The following is a 27,596-nucleotide window of genomic DNA, read 5'->3' on the forward strand; positions in this document are numbered from 1 at the left end:
AGCCATGCTTGATCCAAGCTTGAAGTTCATATGGAGAAAGACAGATGAAGAAGATGGGGCAATCATGGGATGAGGACATGAGTTACTAGATGAAACAAGTCAGACCATCATGGTCAGAGGAGCACAAGAGCACATTAAAGATTACACTCCAGCCTGAGCTTTTGTTTCAGTAAAAGATCTGTAGCACAAGGTGTGCAGGACTGCAGGCTGCAGCCGGAGTATTAATGCATGGAATTATTTTGACCTTTAGGTTTGCTATTGAAGATGTATTTTATTTTGTAAAAAAAATTCCAAAATGTGCCTTGATCACAGAATAATGCTTCTACCAGACCACTTAATTAACATCTGGCTGCCTGCCTGACAGCTCTGCATCTGAATATGGGCATCTTCTTGACTGTGATATTCATCTGCTGTATAGCAAGGAACACCACTTATTATCAAGTTTGTGAGTGCTGAGAAATCCAAATAACGTAAAGAACTTTTTTTTTTTGATGGATCAATAATCTAAATATTGAACAGTTGAGAAATGTGTATTTTTTAAATGACTGAAATAAGAAAAATGAGCATTGATTCTCCAACAATTTAGTTTTCCAGAGGAGAGCCACAGAACCTTTGTATGCAGCTCTTGGGGTTTTCTAGTGGTTACATCCTTTGAATATAAAACTGTTGCATTGCAGGTGAATTTTTGTTTTGCTGTCCTTGGCTTGTTATTCTTTCAAGTAAGTGGTTCTTGGTTGAAAAAAGCCTGGGGGGTCTTGTGAATTAGTTGATGCTGATTAATGTTCATGGTGAAGGTGGGTGAAACACATGACCTAGAAGATGAATGTTACCTGGAGAGTAGGATTGCTCTGCTCTCTGGTTTTTTTGTGTGGCTGCGTTGTGTGTGCTGCTGGTACTCAGTGAAAGATAAAATTGCTGCTGTGTGACGCCCTATCATAACCCTTGCTGCTCTTTGTGGAGCTGTTGCTCATCAGTACACAGTAAGAGCTTTACAATAGATGGTGTTGAACCTAAAGCCTGCTGGTAACGGCAGTTTTGTAAATTTTATTAACAAGTCTAAATGTAAGGAAAATCACTTCTGGCAAAAACAAACTTTGTCCTTTTCTTTCTTTTGATTTAACAACTAAATATCCAAGATCAGTTCCATTTTTCTAAACAACTCAGAGATTACCTACCATGCTGTTTGGCTCTATTAGCAATTTCCAATTCTCTTATTTTAGAAGTTCTTAAATGTGATTTTCTATGACTGTAACCACATCATCAGCTTATTTACTGCATCCCCACCCCTGCAACCAAGCTGAATCTGAGAATTGAGACGGAGGAGGTGCTGATCCTTTTACCTTGTTCAGCACAAATCCATCCTTCTCTTTTGCCCTTTTCCTGCCAGCTGGAGTCTTGTGAATTTATGAGAAGCTGAGCAGAGAGGGATGCCATCCTTTGCTGATACAGGTTGTATTTACTGAAGAGGTGGCAAGATCTCAGAAGTTCTGTGAAGTCTGAATTCTTTGTGAGTTGTCACTAGATGGCTCAAAGGCGAAAGCAGCAGTGTCTTAAGGGAAGTAAGCTGAGCATAATGGAAAAACACTATTTAAAAACTCAGGCTTGTGGTCAGACACCTCAGCAGCAATGGCAGAGTTTAGCTGTCCTTTTTGCCTTCTGAGATCACCTAAAAATATATGTAAAAAATATAAAATCTCTTGCCAGCAAGCATTTGAATTCAGAAGGTGTAGTAGTAGATTCTGTTATGCTCAGCTTCTGCAGTGACATTGAACTAGATGAGAATTGTTCTGGAGTGTTTAATTTGTTATGAAATAGATACATGTTCTTTCCCATTATTTCATAAATATTTAAATTAAGCCTGAATGCAAAAAAAAAAAGGTGAAGCAGGGAGCTGTTGCTGCCCAAGGGTTGAGCAGGCAGGAAGCTTTAACTCTATAAACGTGAATTCTGAGATGAACTTTTTCTAAGTGAGTTTTCTAGTTGGGGTGGAAACTAGCTGAATTTTGATACTAATGTTCATTTTGAGGAGAAAACAAGAAGCAATTGCCCCTGGTGTTGCTAGTTAGCAGTGGAGCATGCTCCATGGTCTACCAGGATGCTGAGGGCAGGACCCAGTGCTAGGATGCTGGATGAGCTGTTAGGTTCTTGTGGAATTCAGGATGTGTTTGATTCCTCTCATTGCCCACTCCATTTCCCTCATCTTCAGCTGTCTCTTGGGAAAAGCTCATTTTCTGAGCCTCCCAGAGCATTCTGCCACCTCTCCTTGGACCTACTGGTGTGCCAGAGATGCTGCCTACCCCAGACATTTCAGCTCATAAAAGTTCACCAGGCAAGGCTTCTGCTGGAGTACCTGGGAGTTGTATTTTTCTCATTTAGCTTCACTTTGGGGCTCTCTACTTCCTCAGCAGATGGTATTTTATCATGTTTTTTGTGAAGTCCATATGGCCTGAAAGAGAGAGTATCTCTTTAATTGTAAAACATGACCACCTGTTCAGATTTTAATGAGTGCAGTGAGCATTTGCCTTCATACATCTACTTTAAAATAGCTGCTTCAACTGGATTAAAAAAAACAAACTAAAACTCAGTTGGGCACCAACACTTTGTCTGCTGAAATAATCAATTAATAATTAAGTGGCTAATTTTAGAACCCACTGGCCTTGCTGGTTCCCTCAGACCTGTTGTGATGAGAGCAGACAGTGATTGATTGCCCTGCTGATGCTGAGTGGCACAGCCATGCTGGGGCCAGATGCTGCCAGCCTTTTAGCTGTTTACTGGGATATTTGGAAGGTGAATGCAACTTCATGGCTCTGCTCTGCAAATAGACTTGTCTGCCCTGCTATAGCTCTCTCCTCTCTGCATTGCTCCAGCTGCTCACATGCAGCCATCTGCAGGTATCCCTTTCCCTGCCACTTTCTTGAAGGATAAAATCTGGTGCTCAAAAAGGTGCCCTAATGATGGGCCAGTGTTGAAACTGTAAGCAAAAAGAGACTTGAAAGGCTTATTCACTAACTGATTTCTACTAAAAAGCCCTGCTGGAATAATTTTGCTCAAAATTTGTTAAAATAACAATTGCCAGTTAACTGTTTCATAGCTCCCACAGGTCTGCTAGATAGATGAAAAACTGTGGAGTTTCTTGGCTCCAGCTTTCAGAGAAGTAGAAAGGACTAAGATGTCCAAATCTTGTTAGTGTGTTGATGCGTAATTCAAAGTCCATTAGAAAATGAACTAATTTTACAATAAGCATATTGCAACATCATGTCGCTTTAAAGCTAATTAAAATTCCTAAATGGTAAGAGCACACTGGGAATTTTGATTGTTTGGAGGTTTAATATTTCAGAGGTTGAAAGACACAGGAGCTGTTTGGAAAAGTGCTTAGGGCATAGCAGCTTCAGTGCAGATAGTAAGGGGTGCAATGGCTGCTGTGTTTCAAAATAAGAGTAATTTGGCAAGTGTAAGTGGTAGAGAAAATTTGGTGTGGCTGCTTGAAGCATCTGTTTTTACACCTTGAGGAGGAAGAGAGCCAGAAATCCTTGCTTATCCAGAGAGACCTCTGAGCTGGTCATCTGCAGAGAGTAAAGTGCTGGAAGCAGTGAGAGGGGAAGGTGACATGCCTACCCACCTTATTTTATTGAAGGTGTTTCTGACACAGTCCCCACCCTGTTCTGCCATGGCCACCAATTAGCTCCTTAATCTGGAGGTGGAGCTCCCCTTGTTGGTTTGATGGGATTGCAGTATCTTGATTGGTGTAAACCTGGTTATCTCAAATCACATGAGATTGAGACAGTGGGTCTCTCAGTTTATAGAAGACAAGACCCACCTTTGAAATGCTGTGCAAATACAAAAATAGATGTAGCTATTGCCATTTAAGTTCATTTCTATGTAATCTTTGTGATAAGCTTCCACCACTGAAATGTTATTTCAGTGGGAGAATGGTCAGAGCAGATTTCAGCTGATGTCTGGGTATCGCAGGTTGCTCTATGAGAGAGAGAGACGTTCAGCTTGGTTTCCATGCGTGTGGCCTTCGCTGGCCTTCTCTTCTTGTGCTTCCAGAACAGCAAGGGGTAGTGTCTTGGTTTAGTCTCCTCCCATCTTCACAGCCTTCCCAAAGCTATGTTTGTGGGTCTTGTCAAACTCATGGGGTATTACTTTTAAGGGTAAGCTGTTCAAAAGCAAAAGTTCTCTTCATCTCTTTTTTCCTCAAATTTCTCTGTTCATGCCTCATTCTCTAGAACAGAGATTCCTCTTTCCCTTAGGGCAAAGAATCCTTTTCTCAAACACGTCAACCTCCCCATGTTTTCTCCACAATTTATAGGAATCTTCAGTGCAGTACAGTCTACCCCATAGCTTACAAAAAGATTTTTGTGGCCAACTTTCCACATCATCTCCTCAATCTCCTCCCATCTGGAAACTTGGCTCCTACTTCACTGACTTCAGAATACTTTGTGTTTTATTCCTCCCATTCAAGGGAGGATAGGAGGTCTGCAAGTCCCATCTGAATACTAGAAGGGTTAAAATTTCACACAGGAGGTACAGGGAGGTGGGCCAAGCCATGCTGGAGCTGTGCTGGGGGAGGCTGGATGAACCTGCAGAGCCCAGGAGGCAAATGCGTGGGGGGACTCAGCTGGAGCAGAGCCCAGCTGCATTCCCCAGGCTGCGTGGGCAGCTGGGGGGCTTTGTCTCCCCAAGGCTGCTCTGAGATGGCAGCAGAGCCCCAGCCGAGCTGTGGCCATGCTGGAGGGGGAAATGGGATCTTAGCAAAGGCTTCTCCTTCCCCTGGTTGAGAACGGGGGCCTGGTGGCTCCTGAGCCCACCCCTGCCTGCTGGGTCAAACCAGTGTTACCTGCTTAACACGCAGCTACAGAGAACTTTCCTGACATTTTCTTGCCTTTACCAATGTGATTCATGGAGGTGAAGTAGCTTCTCTAATTGGTTTTCCAGACTGTTATTAAATCAGCTTCCAGTTGGTCCCATCAACTCACGGAGGAAGTTCTCATAGAGGAAAGCCTCTGTGTGTGTGTGTGTATGTGTATGCGCACCCTCTTCCTAGGTGAATTCCATGCAAAACCAGCACAGGTGGTTAAATGAAATTCAACATTAAAGGCTGAAAGTTGGGGAAGGAAGAAGGTTATTAACCTTGCTGAGCTGGGAGAGTGTCTGGGGCTTGGGACTCATGAGGTTTTTCTCTTCTTGTTTTTCTAGTTTCTTGAGAATTGACATTTAGTTGTTTAGAAAAGCAAACATATCGCTAATTCTGCTGTGATCCCTTTTATATGGTTGTGTCACTGGGGCACATCTGTGAATTAAATCTTAAAGTGAACTGGAATTTAGTCTGTTCCCTCATTAGCAGAAATGCTAATTCTTTCTTGATTGGTAATAAAGTCAGAAGAGAGAAGCAAAATCAAAGGTAGGAAGGTTATCTATCCAGAAGCAAGTTTGACAAATTTAATCCTGTTTTTCCACAATCCATTGTAAGTAGCAGACTGAGTTTTTACCATTGGGTTCCTCAACAATTTTCCAAGAGGAGACAGCTTAAGAAAGGAAAATAAGGAGGCTGGGAACCAGAAGTGACAATTGGAGTGGCTGGGCAGGGAGCTGAGAAGGCAGGCAGAAGAGGCAAGAGTCCTTTTAGGTGCTGACTTGAACTTGGGGTTTACAGATACATGGGGTTTGCGGGAGGACACACATGCAAATACACCTTTTTCCCTTCCTGACCCTCTGAAAGGGAGCATGAATCCTTATAGAATGAGTTTTGGGGCTGTTTTAGGAAGCCTGATAAAGACTCTTTTGCTCTAGTACAGACTGTTTATCCTAGATAGGGCTTGAAGTGAAATGTGGACACTGCAGGCAGGATTTCTGTTGCGATTATTACAGATTCCATGCATCCTTCCCAGCTGATTAAATTTTTTGCCCCTTTTCTTGCTTGTCTCCAGATCACTGTGTTCACTACTATGACCTTCGCAACACTAAGCAGCCCATCATGGTATTCAAAGGCCATCGCAAGGCAGTCTCCTATGCAAAATTTGTGAGTGGGGAAGAAATCGTCTCTGCGTAAGTGTTGCCTTTTATGTAGGCTAAAAACTGTGTAGCCCTCTCTTCTCAGTGCTCTTCAGGGCTGTTGAGCAAGTTCTGTGTGTGGCTGCTCTCATGGTCTACTGTGCTTTTGGGAAGCAGGTCACTGCTTTTCTCTAAGTCAAAAATAGAAATTCATTCCTGGTGTCACTTGTCTGTTCTGTCTTATGGAGCTAAAATGCTTACGAGGAGCATGAAGACAATTAGATGTGGCTCCTGTGCCCAAGTGCTGACTTTGGGAAGCTGCAGGTGGACTTTGACTGTGTGCACTGAGGATGCTCCTGACCAGAGCCCTATGATAGGGAAAGGTTCTCCAGCTTCTGTTCAGTTATATGGCCAGATATGTCTGCCCCAAAGCCAGGTGTGCCTGCCTCTTTTCTAAAGATGACTTTTGAATCACATGGGAATGAATGTGTCAGGTCACCTAGTCAAAATTGGCAATGACTGGCTACAAGACTCTTTATTAAACCAGAGGTGAACCCCTCTTACCTAAGGGGGAAGGTGAGGGGCTGCAGGGAAATCTTTGATCTTAACATTGTGTCTAACACCTGAGGGCAGTAGAGATGGATCACAGGGTTAGATCTAGTCCCAGGAAGTATGCCTGCTGCCTTGTGCTGAGCCAGTGATTATCCAGCTTGGTTCTGTCCCATGTTTTTACACATTGAAACAGAGCATTTCAAGGTATTTTCAGGCTGCAAGGAAGTTACACGGAGCTGAGCTGCATGATGAAGGATTCCCTAGTGGCTTCTGGTACTGCTTATATTTAATCAGCTTCTTTCTTCTTACTTCTATTAACATTATAACTCTATAAGGCTGCAAATTCATATCTGGAACATAGAGAAGATTAAATTTAATGCATTGAACCAGATCTCTGTTACAGAAAGTATTTAATAGAAACAGGAGGAGGCTGGGAATGTTTTACAGCCATAATCAAGTGAAGCATCATTTATGGGATATTTTAGGACACAATGGCCCTGTTCTGCTTGTGCCAGCATTCTGAGAAAGCATCTCCCAAAGTTCTGAGAGGAGTTGTCGATAGAGCTGTTAGAGTTGTCATACTTGGACAGGCAGCAGCAGGGTGAGGGGACCAACTGAAGGGTCCACCTACCTTCTTGTGTGTGAACAGGAAGAAATGTCAGAGCAGATTATTTTTCCTGCCTTTCCTTTTGCAAACTGAGTAGAGGCAACAGCAGTAGTGATTCTCAAAAATCGAGCACGGATTTAAGAAAAAATTATATGTATATTCAGATTCTCTATATTTCTAGCTAAAGCTGTTTTATGGATTGCATTGATTTTCTTTGCCTTGTAGAGGTAGGTTTTGACCTCAGTGTTCAGAACTGCCTGGTATTTAGCACAACACATTGATTATAGTGCTGATTTACATACAGACAAATTTAACAGAGCAGCACATACACGATGCTTTTTTGGAGAGCATATGAAACCAGAAGAGCAGTATAACACCACCAGGATCAATGACCTTTGTCTCTCCTTGCAGTTCTAGGGGGAGAGCTTTCTTCTTTCATGGCATGCTCATGCTAAGCTGTGTAAACATGGCTAGAGCCTGATGGGAATTCAAATTTTCCATTAGTAATTTTCCATTACTTTCCATTAGTAATAGACTTAAGTGTTTTTGTTTTAATGAAGACACCTAGTAGATATGCCAGTAAAATATAGAGGTTAAGTACCTATATATCTGAGGTCTTCTTGATGGCGAGCTAAGAGTAGCAGCTGCCATAGGAATCTGCCACAGCTTGTGGACCAGGGATTAGCATTTTACTGGTTTTTTTCTGGCTGCAGGAAAGTTTAGTTTCCAGGAAACTCGAAAGCTTTGAAAAGCAGCATTTTAAAAATACACCTGTCCTAATAGCACAGAAAGCACCTGCCTGTACTTGTGGGCCAAAAAATCAGGAGTATACGCCTTTTTGCCTTCTCTGAGCTGTTTCTCCTAGAGTAAGGACTAGGGAAGGGAGAATGAGCAGCAGTGTAGGGCAGACACAGATGTGGAACAAACACTGGGCAGAGAAGCTGAATTCTCTGTTTTGGGTCTCCCATTTCAACCTGGGGTTAGGAATGCACTCCTGTTTAAGTCAAGGTGTTAGAGATAAAATTCATACCTTCTGATCTGACATCATACTAACTAATAACCCTGACCAACAAATCTTGCTGCAGCTCCCTTATCAGTCCTTTGTAAATCCAGCTGTCATTGAGGACTGAGATAAGCTTTTTTGCAGGATAGCACAAAGTGCATCTCTCCTCTTCTGTCCTATATTTTAGGTAAATGTAGCATTGGTGCGGGACTAATGTCTTATGTCATTGGTAATATTTGATGGATGCTGTGTTTTTGAGTTTCAGTTTTTTCTTTCAGCTCTAAATATTCAGGGAGCAGCAAGGTTGGTGAGCTGTCCTGTGTGGGGGAGCATGGTCTGCTTCTCTTCCCTTCCATCCAGGAGGCTGACAGGTCCTGCTCCCAATTCCCTTAAAATTTAGGGATCAGAACAGCACTATCCCTTTCTTTAAAATGGCTTCATGGGGCTTCAGTTCCACTGTAGCACCATTTGTTCCCCTATCATGTATCTCAGTGAGTGCCAGAATACCAGAGTCATGTCATCTGTGATTGCTAGGAAATAATGCTTGTGAAGTGAGAGTTTATGGTCATGTCTCTTCAGCTTTGGGGGAAGAAATTAATCCTATATCTCCTGGAAATGTGGGATCTTCCTATTTGAGGTCTGCCAGGCAGAGGAGATTAGTAACCCGCAAAGGTAAAATGTTTTCTCACAGTAAATAGAAAAACATTTTGAAGGCAGGTACATTTGCATTTGGAGGAACCGTGGAAAACAATGATTGTGATTTAATGCCAACATATTTTGAATAGTAATATTTAGCTTTTCCAGATACGGAGAAAAAAGTAGAAGCTTGAGTTCTGTATCCATTGATTACGCATGCGAAAAAGATTTAATTTTAACAGCAACTCTGAGCCCCCATATATTTTTCTGTGCTGCTTCTTGGTATTGGTCAGGAGGAGGAGAACATGTTTCAGGGCACCTGGAGAGTGAGGAGACTGCTGCCTGCCCAAACCTTGGAAGGACATGAATGAGAGTTGCAGCTGGCATGGAGAAGGGAACCGATTTTATTCATGCTGTAAAGATTTAAAATACAAATAAGTTTGTCTTGGATCTGTGAGGATCTGGAGGAGGCAGGGACAGCCCAAAGGCCATGCAGTTCAGTGGAGGGCTCTGCAATTGGCAGGAAAAAGGAAGGCTAATACATCAGGGAAGTTTTTATTCAAACTTGTGTTTTGACAAGCTTTTAAAATAAGGTGATATCTTTCTGAGCTCAAGCTGAGCTGCATATGATTGAAAGTGGGATAAATCTGTTGTGCACTAGGGCTTCATACATTTACATTGTTGTTGGAGTGTTGAGGTGCAGGGAGGAATTCCTGCCATATGGCAGCAGGGTAAATTTAAGTATTGTTTTCAGGTCAACAGACAGTCAGCTGAAGCTGTGGAATGTAGGCAAGCCTCACTGCTTGCGCTCCTTCAAGGGTCACATCAATGAGAAGAACTTCGTAGGGCTTGCGTCCAACGGAGACTACATTGCCTGTGGTGAGTAGAGCAGCCATCCTGACATGCTGACAGGATTCCTCAGAGCTGGGGCCTCACCAGTTGCAAAGCACACCACCACCTGTACTGTTCAGCTGCATGGGCTTTTTAATAGAAAATTTGTCTGAACTTCCACACTCCTTCCCTTCCCAGGGGATGGCATTGGCAGCCCTGACCTAAAAAGGGGTCTATAGGTGGTTTTCTTCCATCGCATATGAGTTGATTGTGCATGATGATTCAGGCTTGCTGTCATCAAAGTCAGCTACTAATGTCATTGCTGTTGATATAATTTATATCTTTCAAGATTAACAATTGGCACAATCCTCATGCATCACCAGTAACCTGGGCCACATGAGGATCCAGTACTTGTCACTTAGTATGGCATTCTGCGTGGTGAAGTAAATAGTGCCCACATCGGAAATGGCTCCTTAGAAAACTGAATCATTAGTCACCCCTGTGGCTGTTCTGTCCTTTCACTGCTTAAGACAGACTGTCAAAGTTCTGTAAATCCACAGCTCTTGCTGGGAAGGCAGTGACAGGCTGATAGCTGTAGGATGAGCAGGACGGCTGTGCCAGCACTGAAGGGAGGACCTTAGCTTGTGTGTTCTCTGATCACTGTGCAGCTTGCAAGGCAGAAATTGGGATGGACTTCTAAATAAAGTCTAGTCTCTCTTGCTTTAAGCCTCCACAGACCAGTCTTGATTATGGCAGGCAACACTTTTATAGTGCTAACCTGCCTTTGAGCTGTGGCTCTTAGCAGGCTGGATGTAGTGGCAATATCGTCGTGCAAATGCTGTGCCCAAAATGCTTTTCCCTGAGGAAGTTGTGGATGGTTCTTGGAATCCTGTACATTTTACGGGTGTGCTGCACACTGCAGTTGTCTTGTAATAAACCATGTCCTATTATTAAGTGTGATGGAGGTTTGCTGTGGAGCACTTCCAGCTGCCAGGGCACCATGTGCATGATGATAACTACAAGGAAATGTCTGGACTTGTCTTAAGCAATGAAAGAGCTATGAACCTTTAATTCTGTTTGTCTTACCAGATCCTAACAACTTGTATACTTATATTTTTTTATTTCTAGGAAGTGAAAATAATTCCCTTTACTTATACTATAAGGGCCTCTCAAAGACACTGCTGACGTTCAAGTTTGATACAGTCAAAAGTGTCCTGGACAAGGACCGGAAAGAGGATGACACAAATGAGTTTGTGAGCGCGGTGTGCTGGAGGGCACTTCCAGATGGGGTAAGCTTTCTGCTTGGGTGCAGAATGAATGGCTCCTGCTTTCTCACAGAATAGCCTTGCTGAGAGTGTTTTCCTGTTCATGGAACAATCAAGGGTACTTGCAGGTCATTGTGAGAACCCTGATGATTTGCAGGGTAACTGAAATGCTGGGTGAGAAGAGACTGCTGTGATCTTAACTCTTCCACCTGGGTATTTGAATTCCTCTGTATAGTATCTGAAATCCCAAAAGAAGCACTGTATTTCTGGCACTTGATGGTTTTTGTGGGTTCATTAGTGGGGCTTTTGTTGCTTTAATGACAGTGACTGCAGATATACATTGTGAAGCCTTGTCTCAATGTTCCTGTGTCTATCTGGGTTTGCTCGCTGGAACACAGCCTTCATGTTTAGATGAGTAGGTATGTAAAGGAGGTGAGTGCGGGCTCCAGTCATGTCAGTGACTGTTCCAGTGGCACTGAATTCACATCCCTAGTGTGCATACTAATGTGGCAGGCAGACCTGATGCAGCTTTTGAGTGTGGCCTTTGAGAATGGGGCTGCTCTGGAGAACAAAATGCTGCTTTTGAATTGGGGGTGCTCTTGAAATGCTTGCATTAAAAATATGGAGCAAGTAACTCTTGTATGTACAAGGTTTGCAGATCAGATATGTGAAGAGGCCTGTTGGGAGGGGGCAAAAAGGAGTTAATCTTAAATGCAGTCTTCCAAGTAGGTGGGGTGAAGTATTGCATCATTGCTGTCCTGAGGTGTCGTATTCACAAAGGCAGTGTCTACTGATCTGCTTTCTGCATGTGTAGACATTACCCCAATAATCATGATTATTAAGTTGTCCCTGACATAAATTCACTTCAGATGGATGCTTCTGATTCAAAACCAAAATAAACCCACAACTGGATCTGCCCTTTGTGTTTAAAAGTAAAGAAGGGGGCTGCAGTGGTTTGAGCAGGGGTCATGAGAGTCAGTTGTGTAGGATCACCAGCATCTTTCTGGCTGGGTTTTAGGAGAGCTTGGTATACACGTCTCAAGTGAAGATTGGCTGCTGTAAGTTCGGTAATTTGTCTTTCTGCTGGATAAAAACATGCTGTGGGAACCTGTGTGTCCAGAAATGCCCTTCCTTGAGCTGCCTTCACTTCGATGTTTGTATTGTCTTGCCCACTGCTTTTCTGGTGTCTCTTCTACAGGCAGTGACTCACCCCTGGGGTTATATCTGTTCCCATCCAGTTCTTAGCAGTCTTTTCTCTGATAAATGTGCTCTGATAGACCTTCTGTTTAAGTAGCTGAGCCATTTCTAAGCAGTCACCAAGGGCTATCAAGCAATTCTTCATAATCAGGATGAAAAATACTATATAAAAATGTAATAGTTAAATCAGGCCCGTCAAGATCACACCAAATAATGTTCAGGCTTCACTCCATTAAGCAGCCTTCAGAATCCATTGCTGTTCTGGTTGGTTTTTTTGGTTTTTTTTTTTTTTCTCTCTATAGTGTTTGTCTGCTTTTCCTTGGGCTGCTTCTAAATGAGCCTGTTTCTCCTGTGGCAGCCCCAGTACCTGGCTCTAGCTTTTAAAGAGAGCAGCAAAAAGCTGCCTGCATGCTGTTTTTACCTCTGTCTGTGGTACATGCCAAGCAAGCTGCCTTGTTTGTTTCTGCCAAGAGGCCTCAGTGTTTCCTTGCACCATATCTTTTCACTGATCCAGCTGCACATTCCTCTTCTCTTCCACTGGTGCAGCAATTCTCTTTGACCTAATTGAGACTTTGCTCATCCTCTTAGGAAATTTAATTACTGCACAGCCAAAGTTCAGTTAGATCCACAAAGTCTTACTCAAATGATGAAACTCTCCTATTCTTTACTTTGATAATGTTTCTTCAATTTGCCATGACTTTTTTTTTTTTTTTTTTTTTTTTAATGAGCTTCACCATATACAGGCTTCCCTAAAAGCTGACATTTATTTTTCTGATCCTGGGCTGAACCAGAGAAAGAAAGCCTGTACATCAAAGTGCTGTCAGCATCTGCAGAGGGAACCCACAGCCTATTTCCAGCTTAATTACAATTTTGATCCTGGTTAAGTCACTCTGCCTTTGTTTCCCAATTATAAGAATTGCCACACGTACCTCTCACCGCTGGCTCTGATCTCACCTGCTCTGCTGCACAACTGTGTGTGTGGAAGCAGCTCAAGGCCAGCAGCCATGCCAAGCCCAGCGTGGGCTGGAAAGGCTGCCCCAGATCCATGGGCAGCACAGTAGGCAAGTTTTATGCTGCTGTGGGCACACTGGTTCTTGCTGGTCTGGTTCACAGCTCATCTTCATGCTGTGGTCGCTGGTCAACAGTTTGTTGCTGAGGGGTGGGAGATGCCAGCACAGCCTTTCCCCAGGGCCCCCCAGTGGAGCAGACTCTCGGTTTCCATACAGTGTTGCTGTCAAGGATTGTTCTTTAATTAACCTTTTGAGATGAAATGAGTAAGTTTCGGATCTGTCAGTTATCTTGGGAAGCATGAGTACATGTACTCCTTCACTTCATGCACTTAAGTGCAAAATCTCAGATCCTAATTAAAACTTAACTGAAACTTTCAGATTAAATGTCATTGATTCTTTCTTAAATCTATTTTTATGTAATTCAAGCTTTTACTTTTTCCTGAGCCTAAGTCAAGCTGTGCTAGTGGCCCTTGCCAGGGCCTATCTTTTTATTTTTTTCCCTTCTGCATTGCTTTTTCTTTACTTACAAGGGTGCAGAGACCTGTTTTCTTTTTTTCACCTTTCCAACTCAAAGGTCCGGCAGCACCTTTTGACCTATATCATAGCCATAAAGAAGAAATTATTCTAAGTGCTTATTAGCATTTTGCACCAGGTTTACTCACTTTTCAATTTATGAAAAGGTTTACAAATAAGCACTAGCTTGTAGGTTACTTGTTCTGTTAGACTCTTTGGAAAAAGGCAAACAAAAAGCCTCCCAGCAGGCTGACTATGAAGCAATCTTCTGATTCTTGCAGTGCTGCATTTTGGACAAAGGCAAATAGGCTGTTGGATATTTTTAAAATAGCACCTAATTATTGTTTGTGGGGAAAACCATTTCTCACTTCTTGTTTTATGCTAAGAGCTGATCAATATTTGAAAGAAGGGAAAGGTTCAGGATTCTCTTGGCCTAAGTGGTTTGGTAAACCTGAATTAGACATGGAGATGCTTTTCAGAACATTTCCCGGAGTAAATCCTTTAATTTCCCAAGTCAAGGATTTTATAATATACCCATGCCCTCTTTTAACCAGCTTGCTTTGAATCAAGAACCTGGTTGTGAGATTGAAAACAGCAGTCTTCTATTTTAATAGCATATGAAAAGGGGATGCTCTTGAATCCAGGGATGCACTTGCATAGGGAAAGGAAATTATAGTAGTGGTATTAGCTGTGGGAATTTAGGTGAGTAGAGATGTCATCTATCTTGGTAGGGTTGCTGCAATTATGTCTGGGTATGTGGGTCATAGCTGGAGGAGATTGGTTTGTGCTTTGCTTTCCCTTACAGGATGTCTTCTGCTTCCCCAAAGGGTGCACCTATTGTTTGGACCTGCTCTGCCCTCTTGCAGAGTTTATGTGCCTCAAATATGCTGCGTTAAATGATTGCACCTAAAGTAGCCCTTTTCCCAGGCATGGTTAGTGTTTCTCAGAAAGAAGCTGTTGAAAGAGAAACCAAGGCTGAACCTGCTCCCAAGACAGCAAAAAGGTATTAGAGCTGAACACAGAAGCAATTTGATTATGTAGATTAAGCATGGTTCAATCTATCATAATCACTGTAAAGAAGCCATTTAATTTTGTACCTGTTTGCACAAGTATTCATTACTGCTGATAAGCAGGTTACCAGAGAAGGGTTTCACAAGCAGAAATGTCAAGACTTTGATACCAGTGAGGAGATGCAGATAAGAACAAGAGAAAGCCATGCAAATTAGCTTAGGTAAAGCATTATGTACATTCCATTCTTTTGGAGGAGTAAAGAAAGAAAATCCATTAAAGAGTGGTGCAGTCTTTAACCAGAGAACTGGGTGGGTCATAGGGTGTATTGGATTGGGTGCAAGAGGTTTCTTGAGAGAAAGTCTGTTAGTGGTAGGAAAGCATCTCCTCCATTTGAGTAGAAATCCATGTATGGGTTTTCTCACATCAATCACTCCTCAAAAGTAATTTAAACTTATGGGGATCTCAAAAAAGTCATCTAGCTATGGGTAAGAGAAGGTAGCCCTGGAGCTCCAGGCTTTGAGTTGGCTTTGGGCATTGCCTTGTGATGCAAGTGTATTCATAATAAGCCCTGCATGTCTGAACTTCTCTTTGTTAATCTAAGAGGATGAAATATTTCCTTCAAATAGGTTTTTGGTGCACCTTTTCATAAAACAGGCTTTTCTTCTGTTTCTCTCCTTTCTTCTGAACATTCAGCATTGTTTCTTAACGATGTCTGGCTTGGATTCTTTAAATAGAAACCTGTAATTGTAGCACTGTAAGTTAGTCACTTAATAGGGCTGCAGTCTTGTTCACTGATGAAAAGTAGCCATCCTTTGTTTCCTAGTAGTCTTATAAATGGCACACAGTGTACACAGGAGCTAGTCAGGGCCTCTTATAATTTACAATCAACAAATTGGCTCCCTTCACAGGAATTAATTTAGCCAGTGCAAATTATTTCAGGAAGTGATTCATTGCCACTTTAAAGTGCTAATTAATTTGGGTGACTTATGAACATTAAAAATGAAACCTCCTTTGTCATTCCCAAGTAACTGAATGCTAATTCAGTGTCATTCTTAAGTGATTTGTATCAGCTGTAACTATACCTCTTGTAGCTTGAAGTACAAATTCCAATGGGATTTTGGGGGACAGCAAGTAGCACTTGATTTTTCATTGTCTCTCTTTGCTGCTGGAATTTGAAAATCTCAAAATTGGCGAGAATTTTGATTTCTAGCTTCAACTCAGTCGTGTTTTATTTTCACAGCATCCTCAACTTACCTTTTCAGGTGTCAGAAAACACCTGGGTAGAAACCAAAAGCTTAGGAGATAAGTGCCTACCTGGAGCAATCAGATCCCAGCTGTTCCTTGCCTCTGACACCAGTTGTGCCACAGGTCACAGCATGAGTAGCTCCAGTTGTGGTATTTTCTGAAGGGGCATCTGCTGTTTTCTGACTCCTTTTTTTCCCTAAACCAGGACTGGACTGTAGCATTTGTGTGCAGCATCTCCCAAGTTAGTATCCTTGCAGGTTATCTTCCAGCGCAGTCCCACACCACTGCTTCATGCTGGAAATACAGAGGTCTTCATTCTTGTTCTTGAAATGCACAGCAGTTTATGGAAGGCTGGGAAGGATCAGCTTCTTAAAAAAGCAAGACATGGCTTTCATCAGGTTCATTCTACTGGCTTTTTCTCCCTCACCTTTGAAAATCTTCAAAGGTCTCTCTCCCTCCTTGGAAAGCTGTCTAATCCCTATTGCCTGCATGCTGCAAGGCTCACAGCTGTCTGTGTGATGGCTTCCCACTCCTCTTGACATGCTCTCTGGCCATTGATAATGCTTTAAACACAGAGTTTTCTTTGACTTCTATTTTGCTCTTTCCTTAGACAGTAAATGTATTTGATTTCTCTTCCATTCTACCTTTCTCATGTCTACTGCTCCCTTACTCATTTGAAAATCTAAAATTTAAAAACAAATAAAACCCAGAACATCAGAAGATGTGTCACAAATGCTTGAATTCCTCCCCGCCCCAGATTTTGGCGTATTAGTTACGTGTACCAACACACACGGTATGTATTGGTTTATGTGCTGCTTGAAAGCTAAATTCTTAATGCAGAATAATTTCTACTTGCAGATAAAAGATATCACAAGGTATGTATGATCGTTTGTGCTGAACATTCTCATATCCTTTCATATCCATATCTCTTCAAATGCTCTGTTTTGGACTCTATTTTTTTCCTTTGGCTAAGGAGAATTAATTAAAAATACTTGGGTCACTGACAGTATTTTATTCCCTGTCAAAAATCTTGGAGTCTAAGTGAGGAGAAATTTGAGGGAAAAAATATAATACTATATTATTAACAGTTTGTGCATTATATTGACATCTCAGTCTGTTGATACTCCAATCCATGTGAAAGACCATCTTGATAGAGTGATTATGCAAATGACCAGCTTCATGAGGAAAGTTTGATTTTTAGTGTTCTGTAGAAGAAAAATACTGGTAAATAGTCTTTCCTTACTGTCTTCTCCCTGGTTGCAGGATACCCTCTGAGCTTCCTCCCAGTGAGGATGTGACTGCACCACTGCCACAGTGTAGCATCAGCAGGGGTGAAGGGAGCCAGAAGATTTCCCTGATAACCCAGCCTCTGTCCACTGTGCTCCTCCTGCATAGTGTGTTTTGGGGCAAAAAAGTATATTGCACCATTTATGTTGGTGTTTCAGGGCTCAAGATGGTGTGCCAGCAGGTGGCTGGTAAGTCAGTAGCTGTGCTAACTCTTCCTTTCCTAGATGCAGAGCAGCTGCCCATGCCGCTGCTGAGGACACATGAGCTGAGTGCTACTTCTGTTCATCTCTCAAGTTCAGGTCCCCTGTGGTACTGCAGCACTCTGATATCATTGTAGCTTCTATTTTAAGAATAGATTCTTCAAGAAATATGGATGGCTCAGGTTTTTCTTCTCTGTTGGTTTTATCTTTACATTTGCAAACTCAGTTTCTCTCCTTCTGCAAGGTGAGGTTTTATTTTTTCTTGCATAATCACAGAAAATTGCCACACAGTCAATGTTGAAGTGAAGGTAGTTGGAAGTCCATATTTCCTGAATGAAGACAGTATTTACTCTTTCAGACTTCTACAGATGATGTTTGCTCACCAGTGCATCTCTTCTAATGACAAGAGGAGTAGAGAGCTGCTGTAGATAGAGCTGAGGTCCTTCTTATTGGAGTCATCTTTCCTAGACGGAGTGACATAGTGGCCAAAATAACTGAATGCTGTTGACATTCCCATTCCAGTAGCTGATCCCAATGGTGCAGCTGCAGAGATAATAGACTGCAGATCATGGCTGGTGCAAGCAGAGGTGTGAGCATGCTTTTGCTGTTTCCTAAGCTTTAGAAAACAACAGCAGCCCAATGAAATTGCAGATCATATTGCTGTGTTACACACAGTGAGCTGGGGATGCAAAGAAGTCTCTCTGTAGCTGGTGTTGAACTTGTAAGTGGATGTTTTTCTCTGATGGGCACTCAGCTGCTTTAGTAACTAGCAATTATTTATTCAAGTATTAGTTTTATAACAGATGAACTGAAGTCAGGAATTCAAATGGAACCTAGACTTCATTCCCAATTCTATTCTCAGCTTGCTACTGAGCTGTAATGTTGCAAGGTGCAGCAGTATGTATCCTGCAGCACTTACATAAGCTGTGTCCCAAACAACTTCAAAGAGAATTTTTTGTGTTACTTATACTGGGGTGGAGAGAAAAAAAGACCAGATTCATATTCGGGGAGCACTTGCTTTTAGAATTAAATAATTGGACAACTGCATTCCCTTTCCACCCAATCTCAGCAATGCTGCTGTTGGGCCCCCTGGTGTGGGCTCTGGTATGTACCTTATAGGGCCCTAAAGCCACTGATGAAGTAATTGATTAGGCTGTTTTAAGGTTTTGGGTGTTTTGAAATGATGCCTGGAAAGCTATTTATCGTGAAGTGTGCGATTCTCTCTTACCATGCCTTGTCTTAACATTACACCTTTGTCTTGGGGCATTTCAGTTGCTCTGGGAATTAGAGGTGGCAGGTGTTCTGTCTCTGCCCTCCTACAGCTCTTAGCCTTTGGGAGGAACGTTCATTCCTATTATTTTTGAAGGGACTTATAATCACAGAATCATGGAACAGTTTGGGTTGGAAGGCACATTTAGAGACATCTAGTCCAACCCCCTGCAGTAAACACAAGAACCTTCTATTAGAGCAGGTTGCTCAGAGTCTCATCCAGCTGGGCCTTGAACACTCCCAGGGGCTTCCACCATATCTGGCAATCTGTGCCAGTGCCTCAGCACCCTTATTGTAAAAAACTTCACTACATCTGTTCTAAATTTACCCTCCTTCAGTTTAAAACCATTTGCGCTTGTCCTGTTGCAACAAACCCTATTAAAATGTATGTTCCCATCTTTCTGATAGGTTCCTTTTGAATAATGGAAGGCTGCAATAAAATCTTCCTGGAGCTTTCTCTTTTTCAGGCTGTACAACCCTACCTGTCCTCACAGGAGAAGTGTTCCACCCCTCTAATCAGCTTAGTAAACTGGACCCACTGTATATAATGTATATTATATATAGTGTCCTGGAGCAGAGCCCCCTGAAAGCAGTAGGTCACAGCAGGATCCTGGCAAGTTCTAGAGGTACTGAGCCAATATTCCCTGATCCCAAGCTCCAACTTTAATGGTTTCCTCTGAGTCAGAGCATCTCCTGCATGAGCAGCCTTTGCTTTACTTTACACTGTGAAGCTCATGCTGGCTTTTTTCTGTGTGAGGTGCCATCTGCTGAAGTCCGTGGCTGGCACAAAGTGCCAGTGAAATGAGGTTTGAATGCTGGGAGCCAATACCAGCTGGGCCGTGTTCAGTGTGCTACAAAGCAGATGAAGAGGGTCATTTAAGAAAGGAACTGCAGGGCTAGAGCTGTGTGTCCCAACACTTACTGCTAAAGGAGGACTTGGTTTCAGAGCAGCAAGACCAAAGCAAGAATGAGGTAGGTTTTGAAATGCCATTGGGCTAACCAATGCGTTTGAAGCCAGCCTCCATGCATTTGCAGAATTGCCCCACAAGGGTGGTGGTCTACTGTCACTGCTGTTTGAACTTGATTTATAACCTCATTCCCTCTAACAAGTGACACTGCTTCAATTAAAGTCAAAACAACCTCGCAATATTGTGTTCTTTTTTTCTTTTCCCCATTCTTCAGTGCTTTTATCAATGGCAAGTCCTGCCAGGCACATGAGCTGCATCAACCTTTTGCTCTTGCACTCCTAATTAAGCAATTTTAATGACAGGGTTTAATGTTTTACGCAGTCTAAATTAAGTGGAAAAAATATGAACTGAGTTTTTCCTTTCCAGCACAAGATTTTAATCAGATAATTTAACCTCTGGGTGAAATGGAAGTAGGAGCATTTATGCATAGGTGGTTTTCTCTGCAAAAGCTTTACTTCGTGTATGTCTGTGCATTAACAGTTACCACTTGATTTTGGGTATCCATTCTGAAGTTTTGTGTGTGCCCTCTGCCCTTCTGTTGTCAGTGACAAAACCCCAAAGCCTTTTGAAATCCACTAACTGGTTACCAGCTTAATGCCAATTGTGTTGCATGTTAATAAAGTGAAAATAAAGGCTTGCAAAAACAACTGCTCAGACGGTTTTCTAACAGCAACTCAGCTTTGTATCCTTTTCACCTGTTTAAATTTCTTTTGGTGGTATTCTGTTCTAATTCTAGCTAATACTAGAGGAGCTAGGTATGTGCATGGAGTGAAAACAATCTTTCCTTTGAAGGCAGTCTGGTGTCTGAATTGACACTACCTGAATATATAAGGAGGAGACATAATTATTTTATATAGGTTACACACAGAATTATAATAATCAGTCTTTTCTAAGGAAGCGAAAGCAAGTGTGACAGGAAAGTTATGTTTAGTAATGAAATGAGTGAGTGCCTTTTTTGGCAGAAGTGGCACTGTTAAATTTGGGGTTGTGCAGCTGATGGGCGTTCACCCTCACACAAGGTGTTTTGAATTCTGTGAGGGAAGTGCTGCTTTAGATAATTATGTCTCTTATGGTATTGTATGTCATCATCACTTCCAAAATGCTTCTCTAGTTGCTGAAGCTGGAGGAGAAGTTTGGTGCAGTACTGGATTTTTTTTTAGTTTACTATGTCTGAAGTGAATATTGCGTTAAGCTGAGAGGTATAGCTGGGGCAGCCTGAGGAAATGCAGATGAGGCTGAGCATTGTTTCCTGAGAATTTATAATAATGAGAGGTACTGAAGGGAAGACAAGTAATACCACATATACTGGAAAGAAGGTTTGTTTCACATCCATTAAATAAATAAATAAAGGTTCCTTTTACCTGTAATCTACAGATAGCACATAAATTAACTGCAGTAAGAGCAGGAGGTCCTCATGACCTGTCCTGACAGCTAAGTATCCTCATGAATCAGGCATACATGATTCTTTCTCCTAGTTTCTAGGTTAATCAATTGATACCTTGCTTCCTTTTTTTCTTCCAAGAAAGACCTTCTACAAAGCAGATTGCTCTGGCCAGGTTTCTTTCCAATAACTAAGTAACAGCAAGCTGCTCTAGTCTGGGGAGTGTGTGCTTGGGAGGTATCTTGACTTGTTTAGAGTGACATATCCTTGATTAAAATAAGTTAATAGTTCTTCTGTGCATGTCTTGCTTCACAACTTGCACATTAGCTCCAGATAAATTTGGGCCAGCAGGAGTAACAAAATAAGAAAATTACTTGAAAGTGAAATGCAAATGTCCTTTTTTCATGCAAAAGGATTCAGATTGCTGTTGGCTTTGTTTTTCCCAGGTTCATACTTTGCTTGACAATGCAGCAGAAGAAATTTAAATTTTTAGGAAATACATGGGGGTGGAAAAAAAAGGGCAATTGTTGAGAAATTGGAAGTAGAACAGGATTTAACAATTTTTCTTATGGTGTTATAGCAGGCAGAAGCCAGCATTGGGAGCTTGGGAATTTTCTTTGTTTCAAAACTTAAGAATATATATATTTAGTTTTCCAAAAGTAAGCAAAGGCTCAGAAGTTTAAGAAAAATACTGCTTTGGAGACTCCTTTCAGACCAATGTTTGCTGGATGTATTGCTGCAGGGTGAAGGGATACAATTTGGTCACGGCTCTCCCACCATATCCGTGAATGTGAACTCTGATCCTTTCCATGCCTCCTGGCCACCCTCTGCAGCCACCCCTCCTCTTCCTGCCTTACATCTTGGTTTTCCCTTGACAGCATGGCAGTGGGTACAAGTTTCCTCTTAAGCCCACCACTAAATTTTTGGATTTTGCTATTCATTGTGAACCTATGAATTATCCATTCTGGAGTGAGATGGGGAGCCAAGAAAACTTATTTTCATAGAGGTTTTTGAAGCTTCTGCTGTTTTCCTTTGCAAACAGATTTGAGGCAGGTTTATGACGTATTTTCAGTCAGACTGAAAATGTATTGATTTCAGATAACACATGAATGTGGAATTTGAGCCCAGCTCATCACACATCAAAGTTAATGAACTAATGAATGTGACACCAAATGCCCGTGTCTGTCTCTCCTTATGCCCACAAACACTTAATGTGTATGTGCTGTGTGTGTGGCTTTGTTTATTTTAGAGACTGTTTCATTATACAATCTTGTATCTCTTCTTTGGATGGTGTAGGTATGGCAGAACATGATCATGAACTCTTTGTGGGAGCTTTTCTACTGATGTTCATAGCACTACATGTAAGTTTGCCGTGACAAGAAATTAGTTGTGTAGTCCTGATAGAGGACAGTAATTTTTATTTTCTTGTATCCCTTGTATTTTGTCCTGTATTTCTCACCATCTCTGCTCTGGAATATTTTAAGCATCATCAGTCAGAGAAAAGCAACTTAATGTACTTCAGCTCTTTGGTGTCTGTTGAGAAATGAGTCAACAGCAGCATCTATTCAGAGATAATATCTAAAATCATGGGAGTTTGAAGCAGATTGCAAAAAAAAGCCAAAATCAAATGCCAGAAGTGTTTTCTTCCCTCACCCTTTGTCAGCAAAGGTGGGGTTTGTATTCTGATATTTATGTAGCTGAAGGGTATTAGAAAATCAGAAGTACTGTAGTGCAACACAAAGGGTTTTGTTCACTGCTGTAATCCCAGTAGGTAATTATTTTCTTTATATACTTGAGTCTTTCTCAACTTATTTTTTCCTATTATTGTCACTGGTAGCTTAATGGATTTCTTGATTGTTGAGCTCTTCTTTTTGATGCAGTACTGTTAGTCTTAGTATGCATTCAGAGTGACAGGGAGCATTAAAAATAGTAATTTCCATTTGAGATATCTAGAGATAATTTTTATAGCCGCTGTGTGAAAATAACTTGAACAGTACCAGAAATATCTACTGTAAGAGAGATGATTTTACTTGTGAATTGGGTTTAAAGATAAAATATGCCTACTTCCTGAGTCATGGATTTTGTATTCATTGCTCTGTTAAATTTAATTGGGAGCAAGACTTAATCCAGAACAAAGATGATTGAATTGCTCTTAAACAGTGATACAGAACATCATCGAGAACTTGCAAGCATGAGAGAATTGCTTGTGAGTACTTTATACAAAGAGAGATGCTTTTTGCTTATTTACTGGCTCATTGGAAAGTGAAATGCTTTCTGGCTTTTGGAATTAAGTTGTTAGGTGTAGTACATAATGGGTTAAATCTGTGTATTGTATTAGCTAGAAATTACTTTGGCATGCAATAAAAAGGCTCACTCGACTTGCAAAAGCCTTGCCTCTGATGGCTTTAAGTTCTGCCATTAACTGAGCTTCTCCTGGGTTTGTGCAGTAGCCAGGAGGGATGATGAAGTACGTTAATGCTGCTTTGATTCCTCTTTGGGAACCCAGAGGAGAACAAGCTCAAGCACTGCGCTGTGTGTTCAGCAGAGCCCCAGCATGATCCACTATTCCCCTTTGCCACTAGCCCCAACAAAAACATGCTTTCAACAATTACTGTCTTTTTTTAACCTCTTGTATTCTGCCATGAAGTCTGTAGACCTATAAAGTCATCCTAAATCTCCAGCTACAGCCTGGAGCAGAGTTATGATATCAACTGGATTTTGCCCTTTGAGGACAAGGAGAGAGCATGGGGGGAAGCAGCTAATTAAAGGATTTCCAGGCTGCGACATGGAAACGTCACAGCCCCTGTGTTCATTTCAGAGCTCTTACCTGAGTGCAGACTTTACTGGTAAAAGTTTGGAAACTAGCATTGTTTATTTCAGATGCATATACCTCATTTAAAATAATTTTTAAGAAAAGGGGGATGGGATCAGGGAGTGGTGAAGCAGCATCTTGCTGTAGGGACTCTGGCAAGCTGTTCCCTGGAGTTTACAAATGTATTTAAGGCCAAGAAATGTGGGGACTTATTATTGGCATTGCAGCTCCAGGCCCTGCTTTTGGCTGGCAGTCACTGAGTAAGAAAGGCACTGTTGAGCCACATTTAAGGCTTTCAGGCATGTGAGTGTGCCCCATGCAGCACCTCTTTCTTCTTGTTAGAATGATTTTGAACCTTCTGAATTAAATTTTTCCACTTAATGATATTTTCTTATTATATGAATTCTCTCTTCTTTGTCTTATTTGCATACCTTACATCATGTTTCATTTAGGATTTGATATGGTCAGGAGCCCAGCATAAAAGAGAGTGTATAAAGGCTGGTAATCATTGAATTTTCTAGGACTGGAAGCTGCTGGGACCAATTGGGACCGGTCATGGGCAAAAATAATATTTTTTTGTCCTGTGCTGCAGTCTTCCTAGAGCAAAGTGGAGGTCTCTGTCTGCTTTAGGACAGCCAACTAAACCAGATCGTTCCCCTCCTTACACACATGTTATCCTGCAATGTGACGAGAGAGTTCCTGCAGCATCCTGGGCTGCAATGTCCCACCACGTGGGGACAGCCCTTGGGAAGGATTTTATTGGCAGCATCCACAGCTAAGTATAATTGCCAAGTGTTAATCCAGCAAAGTAGCTTAGAGCAAGACTGTAATCATAATTATTGGGTTTTGTATTAAAATGATCTTATTTTAAGGTTCCTGTTGGGTTTAGCAAACTGGCTGTAGAGGAGGTTGCATTCTGGTTGGAGGGATGTGTGTGAATGGAGCTGGCTGCACGTCCTGAGGTTTCCCTCTCCTCTCTATTCTTGCTGTTTCAAGAAAGTCATTTGCTTTATAGTCAGGTTTGCATCTTTGATTGAAAATGACTGAGCAAAACATATCAGAACTGTGCATGCCACAGAGTCACTTAAAAAGGAAAAATTATAAAAGGCACCTTGAAATGTATGAACTCTCTGGGATGCCAGGGACCATCACCTGTTTTTCTGGTGTCCCCAGGTAAGACCTAATAAATCTTTGTATGCCCAAAGAGCCCATAAAAAAAGAAAATAAAGGATGAAATTGTGCTGTCTGAGGTTTGGGAATGATTACTAAGTGCTGGCCCACTGCCTGACAGCTGTCATGCAGAAGTGAGAGATCTGGGAGAGGCAGCTGCATTTGTATAGCTGGGAAGTTGGGCTTTTAATTGCTAATTAAAGTTACCATTTGCATTTGGAGTTTTTCTTTTTAAAGGACAATATTATATTCCACAACAAACTGCAAGTGTTGTGTATTTATAGCACAACCAAACTGGCAACTTGCTCTTGCTGCTTTGCTGGTATATCTGTATTTTACCTACTGCCTACTTTTGCTTTCCCATCCGTATTTTTTATGACTCCTGTCCTGACAGCCCTTGTTCCCCTAGTCCTTGACTCCCCTCCTGTGCAGACATATGATCCTGTAGCATTTTCCTTTTTGTCTTTATAAACAACAGGCAAACAGTCTGATAGCACAAGTCCAAAGTCAAGGGAACTTAGCAGATTCAACTTGACAGCTCCTCTCTGAATTATTTAAAAGCTGTAAACAGAAGAAAGCCCATCTACAGCTTCAGGTGGCTTCTCCTCTAGTATTGTGGAGAATGCCTGATAGCTGAATTCATCTAATTTTGCCCGTTTTGATCTATGGGATTTAGTAAAATAGCAAATACAATTAGAATTCATGGGCTGCCTCCCGGTATTCCATAGGGGAGGGTAAGTTGCAGGGAGGTGAATGAAGGAGGAGAGGAAAAGTTGGAAGGTGGATGAAAAAATAGAGAATTTCTGTCTAGTATGAATTGTGTGTTGAGTTTGGATATTTTTTCCCTTTCACAATCAATGAACTTGTCTTAAGACATACTGTATTTGCTTCGGACTTTAATCTCAGTGCTTGGTGGGTTTCCTTGTTTGTTCTTTTTGCATCCTTTGTTTTCAGATCTAAGATGCTTTTCTATAGCTGAATTACCCAGTGATTTCTGACTTCTTGGATGCATTTTAGTTGTTGGTTTCACTCATGCTTCTGGATTCAAAAGTGTTTTAGGTAGCTGAGATTAGGAAAGCAGGTACAAGGCACAGTTGATTATGCAAAGTTCATTATTATCTTTTGAATAGTTCATTCTGCAGAATGAAGTGGGGAAGGTGCCCATGCTTTGCATTTATTATACTAAAGCTATAAAGCTATACTCTCATTATTCTTGATGCCTAAGGCATAGCTGTCTCCTCACTCCCTTGTCCCCTCAGATAAATACAATGGAGAAACCATCAGGAGTAGGATATTGAAAGCAACTTTATGTGTATCATCTGTATTTTGCATCATTTTGTTTAATGAAATTCTTCACTTTTTATGTACAGTCAGACCTTATTAAAATGCAATTTACTGTATTGTCTTTATCAACAGCAGTCATACAATTTTGTCATGAAAGCTGATAGTTTGCATTGTGGCTTTGTTTTGAAAACTGACATGCAAAAATGGCTTTGATATATCTTCTTTAAGAGATTCCAGCATCTTTCACTGTACAAAGCAAGATCCCTCTCTTCCAAACAGCTTTGCAGGCATGACCTGGCCACAGTTCAGGTCAGCTCCCTCTTCCATACAGTTATTATACATTTACAGGGCCCTCACTGGCTGTGAACCAAGCCAGTCCTAAACCGCTTCTTGGCCACAGGTGTGTATAGGAGATGGCTCTCCTGACTGGGGAGGATACTCTGTTCTGCTGCCCCATCCTTACTGGTGCTTACCTGTACTGTAGGAACGGAGAACAGGAAATGCTTTTAATACAAACTCTATGACTTGAATTCATGCAGGGGGAAGATTTAAGTATAACTGGAATTTTACCTGCTCAAGAGAAAACTTGTGCTTGTGACATGAAGTGCGTTTCATCAGAGCCTGCCTGCAGGTCTTGGGCACTGGCCATTTTTCTTTGCCAGTCTCAAGTTTATCAACATCCCTTCATTTTCCTGCGTGTACTGGCTTAGTGAAAACATGTGCCCAATGCACTGAGGGCATTTTTGGGACAATATCTTGAGGAGACAAAGTGTCCTATTTTCTAAGCCTAGGGAAGGCCACGTGCTCTGGTACAGCTTGCCCAGCCTTGTCTGCACTGTGGGAGGTTTCAGGTGCGTAGGGCGACTCTTCATCCTGTTATAACATCCACTTACGTTATAAGTGGATGATGAAGGAGAACAGCAGACTGTGAATTCTATCAAGATTAATAGAAACTTTTGTTTTACTTTAATTAAACTTTCATTCCTCAAATCAACGTCCTTTTTCCCAAATCAGCATATGTTATAAATAGCATTGGTATTGGTACAATTTAATGAATTCTCTGCATGCTGATGTTAATGTTAGTACCTTGCGTTTTCTCTGCTAGAAACCATTTATAATTTCTTTTATATCATCAAGTTCTGGTGATTGCACTTTCATGGCACATGTGTGTTGCATAGAAAATAAAAGGAAAAATACATTTAATATATCTTTTTATATAAAAAATAGTAGTTTATGCAGCTACAAGCTGGGCTACCTTGCAGGTATCCTTCTCTTGTGTGTTCTTACTACTGAGCATCCTGCAGCTCTTTGGAAGGAAGCAGCCTCCAGGGATGAGATATTTTTGCTTTCCTGGTGTGTTT

At 41.6% G+C, this 27,596-nt stretch overlaps 1 protein-coding gene across 5 annotated transcripts in view; it reads left to right on the top strand.

Annotated features, from left to right (window-relative positions):
* COP1 (COP1 E3 ubiquitin ligase) overlaps positions 1-27,596 on the top strand; it is a 135,594-nt gene that overhangs the window by 88,365 nt on the left and 19,633 nt on the right. For 4 of the 5 annotated variants that reach the window (XM_079314191.1, XM_079314192.1, XM_079314188.1 and 1 more), the window contains exons 16-18: positions 5,931-6,048; positions 9,547-9,671; positions 10,752-10,912. In XM_079314191.1, coding sequence (XP_079170317.1) covers positions 5,931-6,048; positions 9,547-9,671; positions 10,752-10,912 — 404 coding nt within the window. Of the gene's footprint in view, positions 1-5,930; positions 6,049-9,546; positions 9,672-10,751; positions 10,913-26,774; positions 27,383-27,596 lie in introns of those variants that run through there. The other variant, XM_079314190.1, reaches the window with a different exon arrangement.

This window comes from Erithacus rubecula (genome assembly GCF_903797595.1).
Source record: "Erithacus rubecula genome assembly, chromosome: 10".
Classification (NCBI taxonomy): Eukaryota; Metazoa; Chordata; class Aves; order Passeriformes; family Muscicapidae; genus Erithacus; species Erithacus rubecula.